We start from the raw sequence: 24208 nt of genomic DNA, 5'->3' as shown, positions 1-24208 counted from the left end.
ACGTAGGTTTTGGGGTGGCTAGGTGACGCAGTGAATAGAGCACTGTCCCTGGAGTCAAGAAGACCTGAGTTCAAACCAAGCCTCAGCCAGTTAACACAAAAATCTAACTGTATGACCTTGGGCAAGTCACAACCCCAATTGCCCTACCTTACCCCCTCCCAAAAAGCAAAAAAAAAAAAAAAAAAAAAAGTTACATGTTCAATATCTAAACTGCCCAGTTAAGTCTTAGAGAAAAATTCTGTTCCATGGCCATAAACTATACTACTGATAAATTCTTATAAACATAAACCATTAGTCACTAGGAGACCAAGGGAAAAACCATGACTGATTCAACATAATCCATTAAGAGCTTCCAGGAAAAAAAAGTTCACAATTCAGGTTTTACTGAGGATGTGTTTTACTTAAGCATGTGACGGGGAGTACCCACATATTCCAAATAACCAATTCCAAAACTATGATCCTTCTGCATTTTCAAATTCTTTCCTGTTTCAATTTTAAATCCTTCACAGGACCTTCAGCTTTTAAAAAAATCAGTTATTCTACAGGAACAAGTATATCAGTTATTTTACCCTTAGTGGAAACAACTTTAAGACTTTTTTTAAACTTACCTAAATTCCAGAAGCATTATTTTCCGAATGGCAAACCTAAAAGACAAAAGTACAGTATGTATATATTTTTTTAAATTTGAGAAATTATTTTTTCCTATGGCTACCAATATTTCATGGTCATTACTATACCTGCACTTTTCAAATCTTTATTTTTATATAGAATTACATTTTTCATGTGCATTTTGTCCATAAAATTTACAAAGGCTAATTTATTAAACTTCTAAGCATTTTTACAATATACCCTATACACATTATTCATAAACACAACTATCACCATTTTGCTGATGGCAAATAAAAGACATGGGGGGAAAATACACATCAATAACAAAGCTTCATTAATACTCACATCACCTAGTTACCAGTCAACCTAAGGTGGCTTAGACAGATGGCTGATTTCATAGAAAGCTATGAAAAATGGATGAAAGAGGAGTCAAAAGGAAATGGACTGAAGATGCAGCAGAAGATATGCATTCTAAATATGATTAATATCCATTTGTTTTGCTGGATGATACACTTGTTTCAAGGAAGAGCTTCTATTCAGGAAGGGGCTAAGGTAGGCTAGTGAGTAGTGACAGATAACAAAAAGCATGAATAAAATTTTAAATGCATAGAAGAAAAAAAGTGCAGAAGAGAACATAAATAAATAGAAGTGCTTTGTTACTTCCCAGAAAAATGTAATATATGTAACAAACAGTATGTAACAGAAGTTCAATTTCTTCTATATGCCTCTTGTCCTTTATATATATATATATATATATATAAATATATACACACACACATATGTATGTATGTATGTATACACACAAGTCTGTTTCTTGATAATTAAATTCAAAATAAAAACAAATAAAGGTTTCAAGAACAAAAGGTTCAAATTGCCTTCTTTTTTTTTCAAGGTAATACACACAGGGTCATAAACTACAAAGACAACTTTTAAAGAATAAGATAATTTTTTTCCCCATTTATTGCTATTTCTTAAGCTTTGTGCTCTACAAAGGAAACATGCAACTGTGCTGAGGGAAAAGGAATAAAATATTCAGAAGAATCATGTGATTTTTCCCTTTATTACAATGTTCTTTACTTAAAAATAGTTATTTAAAATAGTTAGGATGATGTTGATCTTCACATATCTTTTCAAAAGCTAGGTCAGGGGCAGCCAGGTAGCACAGGGAGTAAGAGCACCGGCTCCAGTGTCAGGCTCCAGTGTCAGGACGACCTGGAGATCGAATCCCAGGCTCAGATACTTAGCACCCACCCAGAAACACCTGGCCGTGTAACCTTGAGCAAGTTACTTAACCCTAATTGCTTAGGGGCGGCCAGGTGGCTCAGCGAATAAAAGCACTGGCTCCAGTGCTGTGATGACCTGGAGATTGGATCTCGGGCTGAGATACTCAGCACCACACCCAGAAATAACTGGCCATGTAACCTTGAGCAAGTTACTTAACCCTGATTGCTTAAAAAAAAAAAAAAAAAAAGCTAGTTCAAATATCTACTAATTTATTTTTTATCATTTTGTATAATGGTTTAATAAAGCAACCAGACCAGAACATTGCCACTGGATCACAGTCTCTCATTTTGAAAATTAAATGTGTAGGCATTATGAATTTATAATACCCAAGAGACCATTATCCTGTCAAAATCCTATTCAACTGATTTCTGAAATAGTCTCACTGAGCAATCTATGCCATAGAGCTCTGTTGAGCATGAAATGGTGAAGGCTTTTAGTTTGTAAAAGCTTAAAGAGAAAGCAAGAGACTAGTTTCCAGAACTATGCAGGCTATTCAGCAACTATGACATCAAATGACATTCAGGATCTCTAGTTGTTTCACAGGGACATTTCACTTCATTTTACTTCATAATCCATCAACATTTATCCAGTAACCAAGATGTGTAAACTTAGTAGTGCTATAAGAAGAGAGAAAAAAGGAAGACATATTTCTCTAATTCAGTGCAGCATTTCATGCATGCTTGGGGGAAGAGGTGAAATGGTTTTCTTTTTCATAAAAATGGGTAGAATCATTCTTTACTGAACCTGACTAAAAAACTTTACTCTTTATAATCTCTTAATGCTAAATATTGTCATATTATTAAATCTGCTTTTCTCTAATCTGGAACACCGTATTTAGGAATACACAGTAATTCCTTACTTGATCACTTTTTATAACTTCCCTAAGCCATATTCCCTTTACCCCTCAGACTAGCTAAATTTTTTATGGTATTAAGTCACTGAGTTCCTGTAATATACAGTAACTTCCCATAAGTGTGTATAGTAAATGATGTCCATGTTGATGTGAAATTAGCATAGAAAAGTTTACAAAAGACTTTTACAAAAGATTCTACATGTTTATAACAGACTGTGGGAACCCAGAGCTTCCCTACAACAACATGAAAGAGGGGCATCTATATGCGACTGAATTTAATTTGGCACACTTAGAAAGTGAGGAAGGAGTTAAAATAAATGGCTTGATTCCTTGCTTTAAGTCATTTTTTCGTTTTTAAACCAAATCCGAATATATCCTGCAGGGATCCAGGATGCCTTCTGGAAGCAAGATTTCAGGGGAGGAGGGCATGTCCAAAAAAGTCTTGTGGCAATCCCTGTGAATTCCTTTCTATGTTTCTCCATGGTGATCTCTGGTCCAACAAAATGTAGGATAGTCCCATGGTTCCTGAATAGGTTCTGCCTGATGATATACTGTAGTGGATAAGGGTGAGAGGGAAGAATAAAGCTGTGTTCAAGGTGGGGGAAGGCAGAAGATATCCAAAAAGAGTAATGCTGCCCTCTGGCAACCTTGTTTCTAACCATATACATATAATTCAATCCCTTCGTATTCCATAATTCCTCTTCCAAAGATAACGTTTCTGCTAAGTCAGTAACTGAGCTAAGTAGTATTTATGTGTTAAAAAGAAATAAAATCAAGCATTTGATTTATCTGAACTTCTGTGGTGCACAGAAAAAAAAACTTATCATCAAATTTCCCATTTGAGTATGCAAGGGCAGTAAGCTACAGAAAAAAGCTTAAAAACCCAAAACATCCCCTTAAATAACCTATTCTCAAAGCACAATATTGAGTCCAGGAATTTAGACAGATGCTCTATTCTCAATTCACAAAGTTAGTAGTCTGGTGTGGGGCTCATCTCCTCACATCTGGACTATTACAAGCAGCCAGCGGATTGATTCCCTTGCCTTATGTATCTCCCCACTCCAGGCCATTCTTGTCTTTGCTATCAAAGTTACCATGTCAGCCCCTATATCAATAAACTCCAGAGGCTCCCTATTACCTCAAGGATCAAATATAAAATCCTCTGTTTGACATTCAAAGTCAACCCTGCTCCTTCCGACCTTTCCAGTTTTCTTACACCTTATTGCCCTCTGAATACTTTACAACCCAGAATCACTTGGCCTTATTCCTGTTCCTAAAATACGAAACTATCATCTCCCAACTCCATTCACCTTCACTGGCTAGAGCCCATTCCTAGACTGTTCTCCTTCCTCACCCCCACCTCCTGGCTTCTCAAGAATTAGCTCAAACCCCATCTTCTGCAAGAGGCCTTTTCCAGTCCTGCTCCCCACTGACAATGGTTTCCCTCTGAGATTGCTTCCTATCTCCACTGCATGTACCTTCACGTACACAGCTGTCTGCACGCCCTGAGGGCAACTGTGTTTTTGCCCTTCTTTGTGTCCCCAAAACTTAGCACAGTGCCTGGCACACAGGCAGACTGAAGATATCCTTGATGACTTGCTGACCTGATTTTTGGATTAAATCCACAGGTCACTGAAAATGTTGTCATTTAGGTTGGCCATCTTGTACATTAAGATCTCTTCCAGATCAAAAATTCTATAATTCTTTCCCTCTCAAGGACATAAGGAAAACAATTAGTAAATAAGAATGCAAAGAAATTGGTTAAAATAAAAAATTGCAGATGGGGGAAGATATAGGAGAGAGCAGATTGGCGGAGGGGATACAGTGGGACTGCTGTTTTGGGGTGGTGGGTAAGGAAAAGGTGGGGAAAAAATTTGTAACTCAAAATCTTGTAGAAATGAATGATGTAAACTAAAAAGAAACAAAATTTAGTTTACAAAAAAAAAAGAAACTGTACTCCATACTAAAAAAAAACCAAAACTTGTTCTTTCCACAAAGCAAAAAAAAAAATTAAAGAAATTTAAAATAAATAAATAAATAAATGTACATAAGTAAAAAAAAAAAAAACCATCATTTGGCCTGTTGTTTATTTTTAAAAGAAAATAATTGGGGCGGCTAGGTTGCGCAATGAATAGAGCACCAGCCCTGCAGTCAGGAGGACCTGAGTTCAAATCCGGCCTCAGACACTTAACAAAAAAACTAGCCATGTGACATTGGGCAAGTCACTTAACCCCAATTGCCCTCCAAAGAAGCAAAAAAAAATAATAATAATAATTACAAATACTTTTACAACCTTACAAATAGTGATGCATTTGTGGTAACCATTTAAACCAAAATAATAATGAAAAGGACTAAATATTTACTACCAATGTACTTCCTGAGGAGGATATGGAGAAGGTTGGAAGAAAATTGCTATGGATTGGTAAACTGTCTTATTTTCAAGCCTATACTATTCCAGGTAACTATTATGGTGAAAAGTGATAATATTTTCCAATTACTTCAAGTTAGATACTAATACAAAGTACTCACCACAATACATTTTAAGTAAACTACAGGAACTTTGACTTAAATGTATTAAAACATTTAATGCTTGTAGTTAAATATTAAGAGTACTTTATGGGCAATAAATTGTGTATTATGATAGACTAGAAACAAGTTAATAAATCTTACATCAAACTATTCCCACACTATTCACAACTCCCAAATCATCATTGTTCAGGAAAATGGCTACCTTAGGCAGTAGACTCAAAAATGGCTATTTAAATTTTTAAATATACTTTGCATTTGGAATGTGGTAGAATGCTTCTTACCTTTTGAACTTTCAGACTTTGGGGCAGAATGCAATCTGTTCAGTTTTTCTTTACATGCTTGAAAATGTGTAAAGGGTGAGGAAATAACTATTAAGATTGCTGTTATAAATCTTAGAGAGCCTGGAAAATGACAGTCACTCCGTTCAGCTGTTACCAATAACACAGCCAAGTCTTGTTATTTGCACACCAACAAAAGGAATCTTAAAGCCAAAGTTTTATATATGAAAACAAAAAATCAGGGAAATTTGTTTCTTCTCTTTCTTGATTCAAAGTATTTTCCAAGAAATAGCAAAAAAAAAAAAAAAGTAGTTAAGATACAACAAATGCTACAGAAAGAACAGGGGATGTTGGCAGAAAAGTCTCAGAGAGCAGGAGTTTTCAACCTGAATCCATGAATTTGGGGCACAGTTTGTGTGTGTGTGTGTGTGTGTGTGTGTACGTACACACATATACACATACACAGAGAAACTATTTCAATATAATTGGTTTCCTTTATAATCCTACATAATTTATTTTGAGCATTTAAAAATATTATTCTGAAAAGAGTCTATATAGCCTTCACCAGACTGACAAAAGGGTCCATGACCCAAAACAGGTTAATGCTCCTTAACTTATTAGAGGGGCATCTTTAAATATCACTTCTGTGGAAGGGACTGGCCTTGTTTTTTTGCTCATTGTCAAAAGTCAGAAAGAGAGTCAGTAGGATAGAAGCAAATGAAAAGCAAATTTGGAGCTCAGTATCAAGGAAAAGCTTCTAAGCAACTAAAAATGTCCCAAAGCAGAATGGGCTGCCTTGATTCTAAAATGGCAGGAACATAGTTTTAGATCTGAAAAGGACCTCAAAAGTCATCTAGTTCAACCTTGTCCTTTCCCAGATGAATATTCAATGTATAAATAAAGCAAAGGTCCAGAGCAACTTTCAAAGATAGCACATGTTTGGTAAATGAAAATCATAAATAACTCATCCACCCTGAAGATACTTAAAAGTGAAAAGTAGCAAAGGAATGGCATATCAGCCCCAAGTAAATCAATGGAGGAAGTGGGAGATTTGAATAAAAGCCTCAATACCACATTCTAAAAATTTAATAGGCATAAGCAACAGATCACAATATTAAATATTTACTTATATTATTTTTTTTAATCTGTCAGTTTGGGGTGCATGATTTTATTTTCTGTTGAACCAGGAATTACATTACTTATCCAAAAAGGACTTATACCTTGGCATTTACACAATTTTATTCTTTCTTTCTCAATATTTTTCCAAATGTACTTTCTAAGAATAAAACACAAAAAAGAAGCTAAAACACACTGTACTTTAAACATCATCTGTTATTCTTCATCTATTTGGTTTTCCCTGGGCCAACTGTTAGGTTGAACTCTTCTCTGGGACTATAAATCTCATTTAGAAGACTCAGTAATGTATAAGGGCTTAAACCAATCAGCACAAAAACATCCACAAACGGCTATCTGAAAGACTCCCTCTTCAAACTGAATTTTGTACTGGACAACTTCTATGACTACAGCTAATAAAAGAAGTATCCACAGTCATTTCTGTGTTGCATCAATCAAGAAATTCCATATAATTATAGTACATGTATAAGGAAGCCACTTTGCTGAATGAGAACCTGTAAGGTTACATTTTTGCTCCATTTAATCAAATACTTTTTTTTATAGTCAACAAACAAAAAGCACAATATAATCTTATATTCTCTGCACCTTTCAGTCAACTGCGTGACTTATAAAGATGTGGTCTAGGTGAAAACATTATTTGTGAAAGCCTGCCTATTTCCTTGTCTTATTTCCATCAAATATACACATAGGTTCTCATAAAAATTTTATAGAAATGAAAAAGTAAGCATTAGGGTTGACAGTTATTGATGTCCTCTTGCCTGCCTTTTTTTTTTAATAGTGCTATTATTTTTTCCAATCATTGGTACCCTCCCCTCTTTCAGTTATCTTGAAAATTGATCCTTCTATGCATGCCCTCATTACGTCCAGCACAGCCCTCCTACTCTGTGAATACTTGGTCTGGTCAAGATGCTCTTCATGGCTTCATTTTGTATAGAGCCATTTCCGCTTCTTGAAAAAGCACAAAGTAGGGGGTGGCTAGGTGGTACAGTGAATAGGGCACCGGCCCTGAAGTTAGGAGGACCTAAGTTCAAATCTGGCCTCAGACACTTAACACAAAAACTAGCCATGTGACCCTGGGCAAGTCACTTAACCCCAATTGCCCTACCTTCCCCCCTCCAAAAAGAAAAAAGAAAAAGCACAAAGTACCAAGAAGTTAAGAATACAAATGTAATAAAAAATATTAACAACTATCATTTAATAGCACTTACTATGTGCCAGGCAATGTGCTAGGCATTTTACAATTATTATCTGATTTGATCTTCACAACAACCCTGGGAGGTAGGTGCTATTATTATTTCCATTTTACAGCTAAGGAAATTGAGGCAAACAGATGAAATGACTTGCGCAAAGTCAAATAGCTAGTGAGTGTCTGAGACTGGATCTGAACTCAGGTCTTCCTGACTCCAGGCCCAGAGTAATATTCACTGCACCACCTACCTGCTTAGGAGGCAAACATAATCATTTCACTGCCAACAATGACAAAAGTATGTTTACTATAAAAATGATGACAACATTTTTTTTCTATTTTTAGTCTGCTTCTTGTTCTCCTTCCAGTTTTCTTTAAATGCTCTTGGAATACGTTAATTTTATTGGTCTATGAACAAAACTTTCTGAAAACTCATTTTTTCCTCTACTGCTTTTCAATGTTCTGTAAAATGCTGCCCATAATCTTGCTGCATTCTCTTGCAAAGGACTCTGAAAATTATTTTATATTGTAAACATTTATTGCCATTGCCTGTCATATATCTTAACTTGACAAAATCAAGTTTTTGATGGAACGGGTAACTTTGGCCTCTTCACTGTGGGGACTGTCTGACATTACACTTCAATAGGAAATAGTGATGATGATAATAACAAAAGACACTGTTGATTCACATCAAGATCTGTTCCTTTTACTACTTTTCACCATGAAAAGCTTATATGAAGAGCTACTTTAATAAAAGAGTAACTTTAATTGCATGGTACGTCTTTTCATCTTTATCATTTCTTCTAATTTAGTGTCAATTTTGAGCATTAATTTTTCTAACAAATCAATGGTCTAAATATACACAAGGTAGATGATTCAGAAATGACTCCCATATCAATAACTATCATTTCTTTGCTATTAAGATAGACTCATGTAGTCTGTATATAGTTAGTATAATGTGAATTGATGTAAAGTGAAGTAAGCAGAACCAGGAGAACATTGTATACAGTAACAGCAATATTATACTATGAAGAACTGTAAATGACTAGCTATTCTGAGCAATATAATGATCCGAGAAAATCCTAAAGGACTTATGATGAAGCATACTATCTGCCTCCAAAGAAAGAAGTGATATTGTCTGAATACAAACTAAAACATGCTATTTTTCACTTTCTTTCATTCTTTTTTTTAATTCAAGTCTTCTTGTATAAAATTACTAATATGGAAATGTTTTACATGATCACACATGTATAATCTACATTTGACTGCTTACTGTCTCAGGGAGGGGGGAGGGAAGAGGGGATAGATTTTGGAACTCAGAACTTTAAAAAATGTTTAAAAATTGTTTTAAACATGTAATTGGGGGGAAAAATAAAATGTTATATATTGGTGGGTTTTTTTTTCCAAAAAGAGAGTAAGTATGATGTAGTGGAGAGGTGACCCTGCACCCTGGAAAATCAGGGTTCAAACCCTGAGCAAGTCACTTAACTTCTTAGTGCCCCTAGCCCTAAGTCCATATATTACAAAAGATGTGTTTGTCTTCATTGATGAAGGAAGTTCCTTAGACCAATAAAATCACAGATTAATCTAAAAAGCCAATTTCTTTCCCTCCCCCCAAACTTTTTAACATTATTTGGAACATATCATAACCACTGACTTCCCAATTCTCTTCTTGAAAGAAGTACTGGATGGGGTGCTTTGGATCTATGTTTGTAAAATCTATTTGTAAACTCAATTTGTAACACCAATCTGTAACATCAGCAATGATGGGGTGCTTCGGATCTATATTTGTAACATCAGTCTGTAAAACTTTCTAACATCAATTTGTTAAAACCAGTTTGTAAAATCACACTCCATTCCCCCCCCCGCCCAGTCTCAGAACATTAACTCTGCCCCTTCTCCCTACCTGCACTCTGCCTAGCTTCAAAGCATTAACTCTGCCCAGAAACAACTCATGAATTGTTTATCTCAGCCTTGGAACACTAACAAGCTACATCTATCAGTCCTTCACAAAAGTATCTATAATAAACATTCCAGCTTAGGCAACTATTATCTCCCCCTTGCATAGTGTCTCGTCGCCCCCATGAATTCTTTGGTACCCTATCTCTAGTCTGACTCCTTGGCTGCTTCAATGAATCCTTCAGGACCCTATCTCTGGGTTAACTCCTTAGCCTATTATCCACTGAGTCTCCGGTTAACCTTGGTTCCCAGACATTAATCTTGTCAAATATGACACTGATGGGTGGCAGACTGGGCACTTCTCCATCAGCCCTTGACAACTCACTGACTTAGTGACATTTCAAGCCTAAAACCATACCTCTAGGTACCCCGCCTTGGGCTTTTTCCCAGTGAATCATGGGCAATACACCTGTGCAGTTACATTACACTGGTCTCGCCTTAACTCCTCCCTAACCCCACCCTTAATCACCTAGTTAGCATAATTGGCATGGGTTCTACTATGGATGATTCTATATAAACCTTAAGTCTACCCCTTTAAGGTTGCAGGTCCACTAAGGATCCTTGCCCACTGTAAGGCATATAATAAACTTTTACAACTCTGACTCCAAGTCTGCTTAGGCCTACTGAATTCTTTCCAGACTGAATCACAGGCTCCCTGTTCTTAGCTAAGATCAGAGTTCCTGCTGAACCTATTGGGAGCCATCCCTCATCATACTGATGAGAGAGAGAGGGATGGATGCATGCATATGTGTGTGTATAAATTATATATGTATACACACACACATGTGCAAGCCTCTGGCTGCTTTCATTGCTTGACACTGTACCATGCTTTCCAATTTATTTTTCATCATTCTCCCTCATATCAATTTTTATACTGAAGTCAATGACTATTAAAAGTATGTATTGATTTAATTTGGAGGTCTTTATTGAGTCCTTTGTAGGATTTCTCTATTTCCTTATCACCTACAGATGTTGGCACATAAACTGCAATTATTTCCCAATAGTCCTTTTGATTATGCTCAATATAATCCAAGAAGAGATGATGAAGCATCACATAAAATGGTGTTTCCTATTGCCTTTGAACTCAGAAGGAGAAATATGTAAAAGATACAGTCCAAGGGATAAGTATGATTGGAAAAGGAGGTAGGCCAGTCGCGTAGCAAGTCCAAAGGATAACAGATATATAGCTCAAGTACTATGACAGTATCTATGAAATGTAAAAAGACCTAAAAGAAAGTCACCCCACACTACCCCAACTTCATAGACCATCTGTGAAGGACCTGGACGAAAAGTCACAAAGGGCCTCAGTCAGTTAACCAATAAGCAATAATTTCTAAACTTTAAAATGTAGGACTAGAAGATCTTTAAATACCCAATAGTCCCATTGGCTTAGTGATCTTTACCCCACTTCCAGGAAAAAAAACAAATACAACTTTGTTGAAACTTAATTCCTCCAACCTAAACCAGAAATTGTGTGGCAGAAAGGCAAAGTATGACTCTTAGGAGTCTTAGGAGTCTTTAGACAGTCCAAGCAATCCTTCTAGCACAATTGCTTCCATTGTGTTAGGAAGATGAAAAAAATCAGTCAGTCTTAAACTTGAAAACAAATGTTGCCTACCTTGACCTGACGATCTCTTTTTCATATATGGCTTCGATGACCTATTATCAAAAATATAAATATGCAATATTGAATCAAGACTATTTTGATAGATTCTACTCATTTTTCAGATAATAATTCAATATATTTAATTAGCAGTTTTCAACTCCTGGAATTATACAAGAAACAATATATAATCATTATAACTAATATTTCACAATACATGTTAAGTGAAAGAACAATTTAATATAAAACTGCAGGACAACAAAAGAAACCCAAATAGAGGTTGCACCCCCTAAAATGAAATTTCATTCACACTCTGAAAAGTAAAAATACATAGATAGCTAAGAACAAGTTATAAGTTGCACCAAAGTTTTGTACAAGTCAAACTAAAGAAAAAGTACAGCCTATATTTGGACTAACAGGACAAAAAAACCCACATTTATGGTATTATAAAAAAATCAAATCAGAACATGTGGCATGTTTTGGAAAAAGAGATGACAAGACATTTTAAAATATTTAATGCTAAAATCTTTATATAGTTTTCTAAATCTAAAATTCATAAACAATATTTCAGAACTCGGACCCATAAGTGTAATGCCTAACAGAAGCAAAAAACATTTTGTTAACATATTCAAGGATGCTTCAAGCTTTCCACTTAGTGCAGTTGGAAAACATACTCTCCGGTTATCTGTCTAGAATAACTGAAATGCATTTAGCAGTCTGTAAGTTCTGAGTAAAAATTCTACATTCTCAGTGTACTATGATATATTTTTATTTCTGGAGGAAGTGTGTAAATTCTGCAGGTCTTGCCCAATTGGGGTGGAACTTGGGGATTTTGTTGGTGATACTTCCATACCAAATTTCAACTAAAATAATAATAGTATATATCAACTAGGGAAATATTTTATTTCTTCTACCTTTCCAAAATTAATGATAAAATGCCACTAATGTTAATCAAAGTGATTTGGGAATTCAATCTTCCCAGTCCTTGTATCTAAAGATGCTACCTGGGCATTTCTGTAATAGAAGGAAGAATTCACTAAGGTTGTCTGTACAACTTAAAGCATGTCTAAAGGAAAAATTCACTAAGGTAATCTGTACAATCTAAAGAAATCAACATCTATCCCATTTAAGGACCATTATTTAAGTAGAATTCCAATATTAACCAATTCATCTTTAGGAATTCATTCTTTGGCCTATCTCTCAAGCTGAACTAAGTTTAGGTTATTCTTATTCAGCAGCACAATAAAGATTTATAGCACTGTTAAATACCACTCTCTATTTGAACCCTCCATCCCTTCAATGAAACTGATCTCCCTCAGGTCCTCTATATTAAGGAATTTCTATTCCTTTAGTTTTTCCCCACTGGTTTAAAAGCTCAAGTTGTTTAAACATAAATATTTAAAATTAACTAGTATTCATAATTTACAAAAATAAGAGCTTAAAGTTTTACATTATCTAGAAAATTTGTGACACAAACCAAAAATCCTTACCTTTGAATCAAAGGGGGATTTATTCTTGACATGTGGAGCCCAGTATTTACATGCTAACTGGAAACATAAGCAAAAACAAAGACTTATATTATACAATCACATAATTTTTTTTTGACTGTAAAAGATCTACAAGATAATTCAGGTCTAAAACCAAATCCATTACCTTTTTCCCCAAAACCTTCTCCTCCTGCTCAACTCGCTATTTTTGCTAAGGGTAGTACCATTCAACCAGTTACCATCCTCAAAACTAGTCATCACTGATTCCTCCCTATCTTCCTCACATCATATATATGATTGGGTGCCAAGTCACAATGATTCTTCCTCCAAAATATCTCTTGCAACTAGCTATAATTTTTTTGGTTGTGCCAAATGTGGGGATTTGTTTTGTCTGACTATGCATATATGTTACAAGGATTTTGTTTTTCTTTCTTTTCCAATGTGGGGAAGAGGGGGAATGATAGTAGGGAAAGAAAATTTGTTTTTAACCAAAAAATATAATTAAAAAAAAAAAAACCTCTTGCATCCACCAGTATTTTTCCAATCCCTAATGCTGGCAAGCAATTTCTTCTAAAAAGAAGGTTCTTTCTATAATAATCTCTGAACTTTTCCTTGTCTCTCCCTGCCTCTCTTCTATCAATTCTACATACCAATGCCAATATCCTTCCTCTCCTCTCCACCAGAAAGAGTAACCCTTCAGATCCTGACCTCCAAAGACTAAGACCCCAGCCACCCTAGGAGAGTTAATATACTCATCTTAGGTAGTGCATTCTGAAGGTGAGCTATCCTGATTGGTGAATGAGTGAGTAAAAAAATCACCTAATCCACTATATCTAGGTAGCCGAGGGCCATGTTTCATACCCCATCCACAAGGAAACCAGAGCCTACTCAAAATAGGCACCTTAGCATCTGTCTCATATTACTCTTACTCTGAACCAAGAATAAATAAATCAATGCTACCATTGTTGCTGGGAAGGATATGACAACTGACTGCTCCATTCAAAATTCCTCTAACTCTGTGAACCTTGTGTTGTACTCACTTCTTTTTTTTTATTATTAATTTGGTTGTTTCCTTTTAGTTTACAGGATTCAATTCCTTGAATTTCACATTTTGTCCCCCCTCCCTTCTCTCCCCCCCCCATGGCGGCTTATAGTCAAGTATAGGATCTGTAAATACTTTCACATTATACATTGGTCAGGTTATAAGGATGGATTGTACCAGCTGGAATGAAAAATGGTAAAGAGGACATAAAACCAAATAAGAGAACGAAAAAGATCAGGTATTTTGCTTCCACCTGGATATAAACTTAGTTCTTTCTAGTTCTTTCTCTGGATGCACATTTTTCTCTCCATCATGAGTCTTTTGGGATTGACTTATATCACTGCATTGCTGAGAAGAGTCCAGTCTATCAAAGTTGGTCATCACACATATGTTGTGTCTGTAATTGTGTACAAATTTCTCCTGGTTCTACTCTTCTCACTCAGCATCAGTTCTTTTAAGCCTCTCCAGGTAAATATGAAGACTGCCTGCTCCTCGTTTCTTATAGCACAATAGTATTCCATAACATGCATATACCACAACTTGTTCAGCCATTCCCCAATTGATGGGCACCCCCTTAATTTCCAATTCTTTGCCATGTACTCACTTCTTCTCTATATGCACCATGGTGTCACAGTAGATAAGAGTGCCAGGCCTGGCATCAGAAAGACCTGAGCTCAAATCTGGCCTCAAACAATGAATCCCTATATGACCCTGGGCAAGGGTCTGCTTGCCTCAGGTTCCTCAACTGTAAAATGGGGATCATAAAAGCACTGACTTCAAAGGATTGCTATGAGGACCAAATGAAATAATACTTGTAAAGCATTTAACACAGTGTCTGGCACAGAGTAGGCACAATATAAAAGTTTACCTTCCTGTCCTGCCCCACCCCAACATATCTACTCATTAGAATGTAAACTTGAGTGGAGAATGTCACTTTTATATTTGTATCTTAAAACCCTAGCACATAATAAGATTTTGTTTATTCATTCTTTGGCAATATTCCTGATATTGTCCTGAAAGTGCCCTACAGGCTATACACCAAAAGACCTATTAATACTTATTAAAAGGCCCAAAAATCTTAAAGCAAAGATCCAGAAGCATGGAATCAAACATCCAAGCATTTATTAAGGTTTAGTATGTGTTAGGCACTGGGAATACAAAGACAAAAATGAAACAATCCCTGCCCTAAGAAGTTTATCCTCTATCAAGAGAGTCATGTGCAAACAAAGGTAAAAGCAAAATATATAAAAAACAAAAGTTAATTTGGGGATGGGTGAAAGGGCAAATTAGCAAGGAGGAAATCAGGAAGTTTCACAAAGAAGGTGGAAAACCTGTGTCAAGTTTTGAAGAAGGATAATGCATAAAAAAGGGCAGAAAGGAAGACTGGTGCTAGGTTATGAAAGATCTTAAAAGCTAGAGAGTGGAATTTACATTCGATTCAAAAGGCAATAGGAAGCTATTGGAGCTTAATGAGTAGAGGAGTAACAAGGTCAAACAGGTACTTCAGCAACTATAGAGCAAATGGAAAAGAACCAAGATACCACCATCCTTTCCAACAATTAAAACTCAGAATATCTAATACAAATATTGATAAACAGGGATAAGAGGTAATTCCTCAGAAGGAAACATAAAATAACGGAGACGAATAACTCATCAAAAATTGAGCTGCATTATCTATTCACAGATGTGGTACTATACATCAATGTCTAAACACACAGAATATACATATTCTTTACAGACACAGATTAGCAAATCAAATAAATGATGTTTCACTTTTACTAGGAAAAGCTAGGTGTAGAATGTTATGTATCAATGTGTATCAATAAATAAAAATGGAAGCATGAAAAAGGAAGTATACTGTCTTTTTCCATATGAAGGAGGACATAGCATTTTGCTCCTGAGCAACTTTCAGAGTGTAGAAAGGACTGTTCACATATTTGGTTCAGGGCATACCTGTAAGCTAAGTACTATGAACTAACCTCCAGCCAAACTAGATTATTCAATTTCCTGAATACATCCTGAGTTTTTCCATAACTGTGCCACTGGATCACACATTACCTATACTTGGAATACCCTTTCCTATCCCTACCTGTTGAAATCCTATACATCCTTTAGGCTTGGCTAAAGTCCTCATGCATTTCCATGAAACCTCCTCTTGCCTCTGTAGCCCAAACCAATCTACCTCCTTTGAATTTGTATAGACAATACATACCATACCATATTTGCAAAGCTCTTAGCAAATTGCCTTAGCACCATGTACACAAGAGGTATTTAATATATCATTGCTTCCCGTCTCATAGAAAATCATATTCTGCTAGGCAACCCAGACTCCAGAAGGTTATGGCCTAACACCACAGCCAGAACTGGCACCAAGCAAGACTGCCTTCTCCCATCCTCCAGCCACCCAGACCTTATTCTTACTGCCAATGCCCCTTCTTTTTTCTCCTTGCCAGATGTTGATCCCCTATTCCAATAACTACCAAATGTAATCCAAAATCCCCAATCCCCTCCAACCCTTTAGGCTCACTCTCCCCACCCCAATTTCCAATGGTGGTATATAAGAACTGCCCAGACTCCTCAACCGAATAGGGAAGACATCTCAATGTACCCTGAAGATTCCTGAGCTTTTCCATTCACACTGCAAGTGACCCCTCCTACATGAGCTGTCTCCCAAACAGAAAGGCAACTGCAAGTGATCCTCCTACATGCTCTGTCTCCCAAAAAGAAAGAGAACTACTTGAGAGTAAGACTATCTTATTTTTCTTTGAATCCCAGTGCTTAACACAATGTTTGTCACATATTAAGAATTTAATAAATTATTATTAATTCACATATTCATTTCATGGATATATAAAAATATGAGGACCTATGATAAAGAATTCTTGGTATAAGAACTTGCTCCACCATCTTATTAAGTTTATCACTTAGAGAACTTCTTTTGACACACAGCAGCCTTGCCCAGAGCCACAAAGCTAATAAATATCAGTTAGAATTTGAAAGCAGGTCTTCAAGACTCAAAATACAGCACTGCACTGCCTCTTTTATATGTAAAACTTCCAACTTGGAAAATAACTGTGAAGCCATGAGCAAGTCATTTAATCTGAGTTTCTATGTCCTCATCTAAAAACATTTATGATACCTGTAATGCCTAGCTCAGAGTTGTTATGAAGATCAAATGAGAATGTAAAGTGCTTTGTAAACTTTAAAACCCCATTAAAAACCAGTTCCTAAAACCAATCATGTATATCTTATCATTGTCTCCCTCATGAGATTATAAATTTTTTAAGAATGAGAATAACACCTTATACCTTTTCCAAAATCCCTCAGAGAGCCTTAGGATATTGATAGTCTATAAATAAGGCCTATTCCTAATTTGAATACTATACCTATAATTTTATACTTTTCAAAACACTATAATGAAAATTAACTTTATTTGTTCTTCCCAAAAGCCTTGTGAACTGAGGATAGAAAGGAGAAGGTGAAAAAGAGAAGAGTTAAGTAATCTGCCCAAGGTCCAGGTCTCCTAATTCTTGGTCCACCATACTTCTTCACATTTTGTTAATATTCTATACTTCCTAGATAAAGCTACTAGCAATGTAACAATCAAGTATTTGTGCAAGTATATGCAATATTCCAAACCCATAGTCCCCCATATCTAGAAAGAATCGAGGGGAATACATTTTATCAACTCCTCTCTGGGCTTCAGTTTCCTCATCTGTAAAATAGTCTGGACTCCACTACCAATAACTAACTCCACTAACCACTTCACTAATCAATAACTCAACACTAACCAAAATCCATCAAAAGATGGATAAGGTACTATCCCTATTCTTAATTTATAATCTCATCAGGGAGACAATATTAAGATTTATACAAAATTGGTTTTGAGATAGGGTTTTAAAGTTTACAAAAGCCCTTTCTAGTCCCAAATTATAATTCTATGAGTTATTTTATACATATGAAAGGTTTTTTAGAGAGTGTGAAGGATTTGCACAAATACACACATACACTTGTCACATTATGCACTTAATAAATATTTTTAATAAGCTAATTCTCTCTCCTAGACACCTTTATTGAAGGAGAAGGATCTTGAGTTATATTTCAAAGGTGCAGTGTCCATCAAGGGACACTAACAAGAACTAAAACGGTGCCTGGCACATAGCAAGTGCTTCATAAATGCTTGCTGACTGCTGAAAGACGGATTAGTAAACCACAATAAATTAATGGCTCTAACAAATGCTTTCAATTGCCTGCATTTATGTCCGTTAATTTAAAATTTATTCAGAAATATTCATTCATCTTTGACTCCTCCCGGGTTTTCCTCAAATAACATATATGATCAATTTCCAAGTACCAAAGATCCAACCTCTGAGATCTCTCCCATTCATCATTACATTTCCTTTCCCCAATCCTGGTAAACACTTGCTTCATGTTGGATTACTTCTATAATAGCCAACTCTTCCACTCTCTCTCCATCCCCCTTTCTATCGATCACAGTGCAAGGAGCTTTCCCATTTTCTACAATTTAACTGCAAGCTCCTCACTTTCGTCCTGCATCACCTTCCCTTTCTATATTGAAAAAATAATACGAAGAAAGTAGTCTTCGTCCAGTTTCTAGAAGTAGATTCGAGAAAGTTGAGCGCTGACACATCCTAGAATTTGTTCAAAAATAAGGCAATGAAGGAGTCCCCCAGCACTGTACTGCCCTCGTGCCCCATCTCCCGCCCCAGTCATTCTCCAGGCCCGGTGGTCCTCGGCCCCTCGGCCCTCACCCCTCCACGCCCTCTCCGCATCCTCCCCTGGTTCCTATACCCTCATCCCTCCCGGCCCCGCCGCGCTCACCTGGGTCACGAACTCGGCGTTGATCTGGGACACCGTGGGGGCTAGGATCTTTTTGGGCGGCGCTGGGGTCGCCATGGCCGGTCAGTCCTTGGTCCAACCCTGGAAGTAGCTGCAGGTAAGAGCAGATTCCCAGCTATCCCTAGCCCTTTCTCTCCACACACACACACACGTCCAAACAACTGCCTGCCAGTCGTCCGGCACTTCCGGGATCCAGTACGGAGCGGAAGTCGTCACCTTCGGGGATAGAGAGCCTAGGGTTATGTTTCCCGCGGAGGACCAGAAGGACAGGAAATGGGCATAGAAATGCTCTAGGCTAGAGAAGCAAGGAAATGAAGAAACCTCCTTCTGTACTTCCCCCTAACGGAAGACAGAGAGAAAGCACGGAGGGCAGAGGCTAATTTTTTCTTTCAGTGCTGGCAGTGGGAAGGATGGTACAGAGAAAGGTAGACAAAGCAGTGAGATGCATACAGGCAGTGATGAACGAAGCAATTACAGACTCTATGAAAATCAAATTACAAAATTTTGTTTGTTCATAACTCACCTACCCTCGTAAACATCATACAGATGTTCATTAAAGAATCAGTTTACATTACTCCTTACATTAGACTTTCCTAGTGTCTAAAATATTCCTTGAATTAAAGGCACATTTACTAGTGCCTTGAGTTAAAAGTGGAATGACATTAATTCCTTCAGGTTCTGTAGTACTGTTTAGCAAGTTACTGCTTCAGTGTTCTCTATTGAAATATCATCGAGGGTTTATGAATTCAAGGATGAACACAGCTTCAATGCATGTCGAAAACTGGGAGAATCTGATTCATTTTTCTACTTTGCTTCAGTGTCACTTCTACTATCCATTTCCCCAACAGGGTGGGATTTTGTTTGATTTGAATTGTAAAAGATATCACTGTAGTGACAGTGATTATGTCCATATGTTAAAGATGGTTGTTAGAAATGAGAGACATTAAATAAAACTAGTATGTGTTGGGGTGATGTGACTTATATCAGACTCTTACTAATTTTCAACAAGGAAATTTTTCCCCTTCCTGCCCATGGCTTACAGTGAGAGAGAGAGAAATGAAGGAAGAAAGTTTAAGGATGCTGAAAAAAATTGAGGAAGTCTGGGGATTTTTTTTTTTTTTTGCTTTTTGCTTTTTTAGAAATAAGGATATGGAAAACTTCGTGTGTCTGTGTCTGTGTCTATGTATCTGTGTGTTTTGAGATCTGACAGCTAGATGGTCCCAGGCTCCCAAGTGGGAGATGAGAACATGGAATTTCCTCCTGTGTCCTCTACCCATCTCTCATCCTGATGGCAAATAAAAAGATGGGGAGAGGAAAGGTTGGTAAACAGAGAAAAATTATAGGGAACTGGGAGTACCACCATGTGTCCTTAAGAATGAGCTAAGTGATAACAATGAGTTCTTAATCTTGAAACTCTCCCAGAAATTTTTGAAATTTTAAATGTTGCTATTAGTAGTTATAAAATTCAGATTTGATTTGGTTGAAATATGACCTGAAACTAAACATGAATGTGCTCTTAAGGATGATTCCCTGTTAGGATTATCAACATGAAAAAAAGAAGACTGCCAAAACAGCAAAAATTAAGGTCTTGTAACTGAGGAAAGGGAATTGCAATTAAGGACCACCTCACAGCACCAGAGCGCGAGTGCCCAAGATGGGCAGAGGGGTGAAGGTTTAAATGACAACAGAGAGAGAAGTCTCTGGGAAAGCACATCCCCAAGAAGCTGTCACATAAGTTGTTTGCATAGCAACCCAAAGTCCATAAAGAAAACTGGGGGGGGGGGGCAGGAGTGGTAACATCTATCTGGTCAGAATGAGGGCTCCTTTTTTTGTTTCTTTACTTTTTTAAAGTGGTTTTGATAGTCCTTTTTAAACTGGTTCCATTCGCCCTCAGGTAATTCACAGTCCTGGGATCAGACAAGATCAGCTGCATTCAACATTCCCCCATCTTAGTCAAGATGAATTCCCTGTAGAACAAGGTAGGCATTGAGGGATTGAATGTACTGCTGGACCATGATAGTGTTAGTCACCTTAGTTCAGAGTTTCCCTGAACAAGCGATGATTCCATTGCATACAAGCCCATCCCAATTTGAGAAAATTGAGAGAATACAAAATCACCAGTGCGAATGGAAAGTACAAGTACTCATCTATTTAGTTGTAAAGGCTACTGAACGCCTGACATGATTATTGAAATTTTCCATACAAGGAAAAGAAAGACATATGGAAATGTGTGGGAAAATGCTCCCCTAGTTAGATGTCAATTCCAGGCAAAAGTCATATAAGTAGCCAATTTTATTGACAGAAAGTCACAGTGAGGCTTAGAATCATCCAGCTGGGAAAACTGTCTGCTCAGGAGGAAATGTTAGGAAAGTCCTACATCAGCCTGTGCTACCAGACACTACCCTAGTTTTCCCTGAGAAAGGACTCCATTTGCAATTCACAGATATCACCCCCACAGGGCTTTTGGCATTATAGATCATTGGCTCAATAGTATTTCTTGATGATCATACCTGGAATCAGACTCAGTCCCATAAGACTTAACTTCCTCAGGCAACATTCAAAATAGAGACTTGAGTGATGTTGGAATGGGGGGGAGGGCGCGGGGGTGAGAGTAGCAGTGTGGTAAAAGACAAGATCAAAATTACAAAACCTTGAAGGTATCTCACCAAGGGTAGGGTACCAAGAGAATGGGCACAGATCCAGCAGGAATTAAGCCCTGCAAAGGACACAACCTGCAGGAGGTCAGTGGAAAAGGGATGACTCAGGACCAAGAACAGAAAGGAAACAAAAGAGTGGCCAGAAGCCCAAGTCAGTGAGCAAGATGGACAAGGCAAATGAAAGGTAGAGTCAAGTAATACAGGATACTCCGCCCACATCTGAAATTTTGAGGGGGTGGCCTACGACTGCAGTTGTCTGCTTCTTTTTCCAAGTCAGATGGAGCTTGAGATTACCAGTGGTGGGTAGAGCTGTCCACTTAGGGACTATTTGGTCCATACCAGAGCCCAGGGTTTTTGTTTTGTGTATTCTCCTCTTGTTCAAGCCTGTCCTGGATAGATTGGGACATAATCTCTTAGACTAAAGCAATTTCTGCCACAGTCAGTGTTAATCTAGGAGCAAGGCCCACAGATGTGAAGGAAGACAGACCTTATAAGGATTAGAGGCTTCAGGGAAACATACTTTGGACATAGGGAGAGTCCTTGGAGAGTGTCCTGGGACCTTAATAATGGCCACTGCTGCTGCCAACAAAAGGAAATCAAGCAATCTCTAGACTTGCATTCCCATTCTTAATAGGGGTGCCAGAGGAAGTAAAAAATGCTCAATATTTCCACAACATCCCAAAGTCATGTGCCACCCCAAAGGCATGCCTGATTTCTGTGTATTCACATGTTTTCATTTTGCTAATTCACAGTGATACCTCAAGTTAAGCCTGTCGAGCTGAAGAGGTCAAGGGGAAGGGTCCTGCCTCAACAACTTTTTCAGAGGTGGAGATGATGGCATACTCAGCCATTAGGTAGCCAGAATAATTTTGAAGGCAGGAATCAGGAATAGGAGTTAGTGTACTAAGAATAATCTGGGTTTTCTAGCTCAGTTTCTTCTCATTGGGTTAAAATAGAGTCAACAATTTCAACACAATTATGATCCTCAGTGTAGTTGGGGTTCCTCTCCTCTGTGTCAGGGAGGAAGGTGGCTCAGTTAAGAGTCTTACACTGGGAAATGGTGACATTTGGTTTGGATAGAAAGGAGATCTCTAGTCCTGCAAGGTGGCTGGTGGAGAAATTCTGAATGTGATGAGACTCTAGAAGAATTTCAATTGCATGGGGAACATGCAAAGTTAAAAGAGAGTCTAGAGTGACTTTCTCCACTAACAACAAAAGTCAGAGACCATAACAACAGCTCAAAGGCAAAGTGGGAGACGCCTGGCCACTGGATCAAGGACCTTTTTATAGTCAAAAATTGTCCCCATGTTTCTGACACAAAACACCAAGGTTATTCCCCTCTTTTCCACTAGGAAAAGGTGAAAGGGGAGGGAGTAGTTAGGGTAATTGATAGTCAGAAGACAGGAGAAGGGCAAAACTCAGCTTTGCTCCAGGGATAATAGATACCTAGAATGGTTTGGTGTCTTCTGTTCCTTTAACTTTGAAGGGGAAATGGGGCAAGGGGTCCTCAGATGAACCAAGGAGAAGATAGAGGGGATTTTTTTTAAGAGTCTGGCTTTTCAAGACTGTCTTTCAAGGTCTCTTTAAGGTTTTTTGTTGTTGTTTTGTTTGTTTTTTAAATCTTTGTGTAAAACTTCAGCCTGACTTTAGATTAGCTCTTTTTCCTTCTTTCATTTGGAGATGTCCTTCTGAAGGACACACACCTTATTCTCAGCTTGCTTTCTCCTAATTTCAATTGTTGGATAGCCTCTTGAAGGAAGGAAAGTTCAGATTCAGATTCCCACTTGGCTGTTCCAAGGAGTCATTAGAAAAAAAAATATTGCCCTCAGGGCCATAATCTTGGGGTCAGTGGAATCAAGAATAGACTGCAAAAATTAAACTTTGTGACAATCAAAGGAGTCCCACTGTGCCCAGCAATTTTGGGGGTCAGATTTGGTTAAATCCTGCCAATTATCCAAATATTTTCAAGAACATGGGTCATAATTTAAGAACATGTATTCAGCAGCCATCCCTTTGGGGGGAGGGGACCTGCCAGAATGGATCCAGAAGGGCCTACAGGTCTTTTAACAAACCTTTGAGTAAAAAGCCAATATCTCAACTGAAAAGGGATGAAAGTTCAGTAAATTCAAGAGAATTGCATACTCAGACCAAACTTTTGAGTCAAATCCAGACTGAAACATAAGGGGTCCCTGCTGGTACTGGCATCTGGGGTCAAAAGTAGAAACTGGTCAGCAGGAGTCTTTCAGTCCCACTTCTGACACCAGATATGTCAACCTGAAATAAAGAAAACTTCGAAAAAAAAAAAACAGCAAAAAAAATAGGGTTTTTTTCTGTGCCAAGAGAATTGTGATTTGAGGCCACCAGGATGAGAGTGCCCAAGACAGGCAGGGGGAAGGGTTTAAATAATAACAGGAAGCATGTTTCAGAAAAGGAATAGTCTTGGGAAGCTGTTAACATAAGTTGTTTCACATAACAACTGAAAGTCCATAGAGGAAGATAGTGGAGGCTCAAGAACAGTCCTGAAAACTTTTGGCCCACCAACCACTTTCATCCTGTGCACCACTTGCAGCCCAAGGGACTCTTACATGAAAAGACATCAGGCAATCCACCATAAATATAGAGCCCACAGGCTATATGCTGTGCAGGCCTGCTCAAGAGTGAAACCATCTGGTCAGAAAGGGGGCTTCTTTTATTTTTTCTCTTTTCTTTTTTTAACTTGTTTTTATA

At 37.5% G+C, this 24208-nt stretch overlaps 1 protein-coding gene across 1 annotated transcript in view; it reads right to left on the bottom strand.

Annotated features, from left to right (window-relative positions):
- The window catches only part of AQR (aquarius intron-binding spliceosomal factor), a 115668-nt gene extending 96624 nt beyond the window's left edge, over positions 1–19044 (bottom strand). Inside the window, exons 1-4 of the mRNA XM_069097646.1 lie at positions 18807–19044; positions 12926–12982; positions 11451–11491; positions 609–644 (exon numbers count right to left, since the gene is read on the bottom strand). Of these exons, the coding sequence (XP_068953747.1) occupies positions 609–644; positions 11451–11491; positions 12926–12982; positions 18807–18881 (209 nt within the window). The 5' untranslated portion in view covers positions 18882–19044. The remainder of the gene's footprint in view (positions 1–608; positions 645–11450; positions 11492–12925; positions 12983–18806) is intronic.
- Positions 19045–24208: the final 5164 nt, after the last annotated feature.

This window comes from Petaurus breviceps, unplaced genomic scaffold (genome assembly GCF_028583685.1).
Source record: "Petaurus breviceps papuanus isolate PSGF00001 unplaced genomic scaffold, PetGlider_PUasm1.0 37, whole genome shotgun sequence".
Lineage (NCBI taxonomy): Eukaryota > Metazoa > Chordata > Mammalia > Diprotodontia > Petauridae > Petaurus > Petaurus breviceps.
Note: the sequence above shows the minus strand (reverse complement) of the source record. Positions and strands in the feature narration are given on the sequence as shown.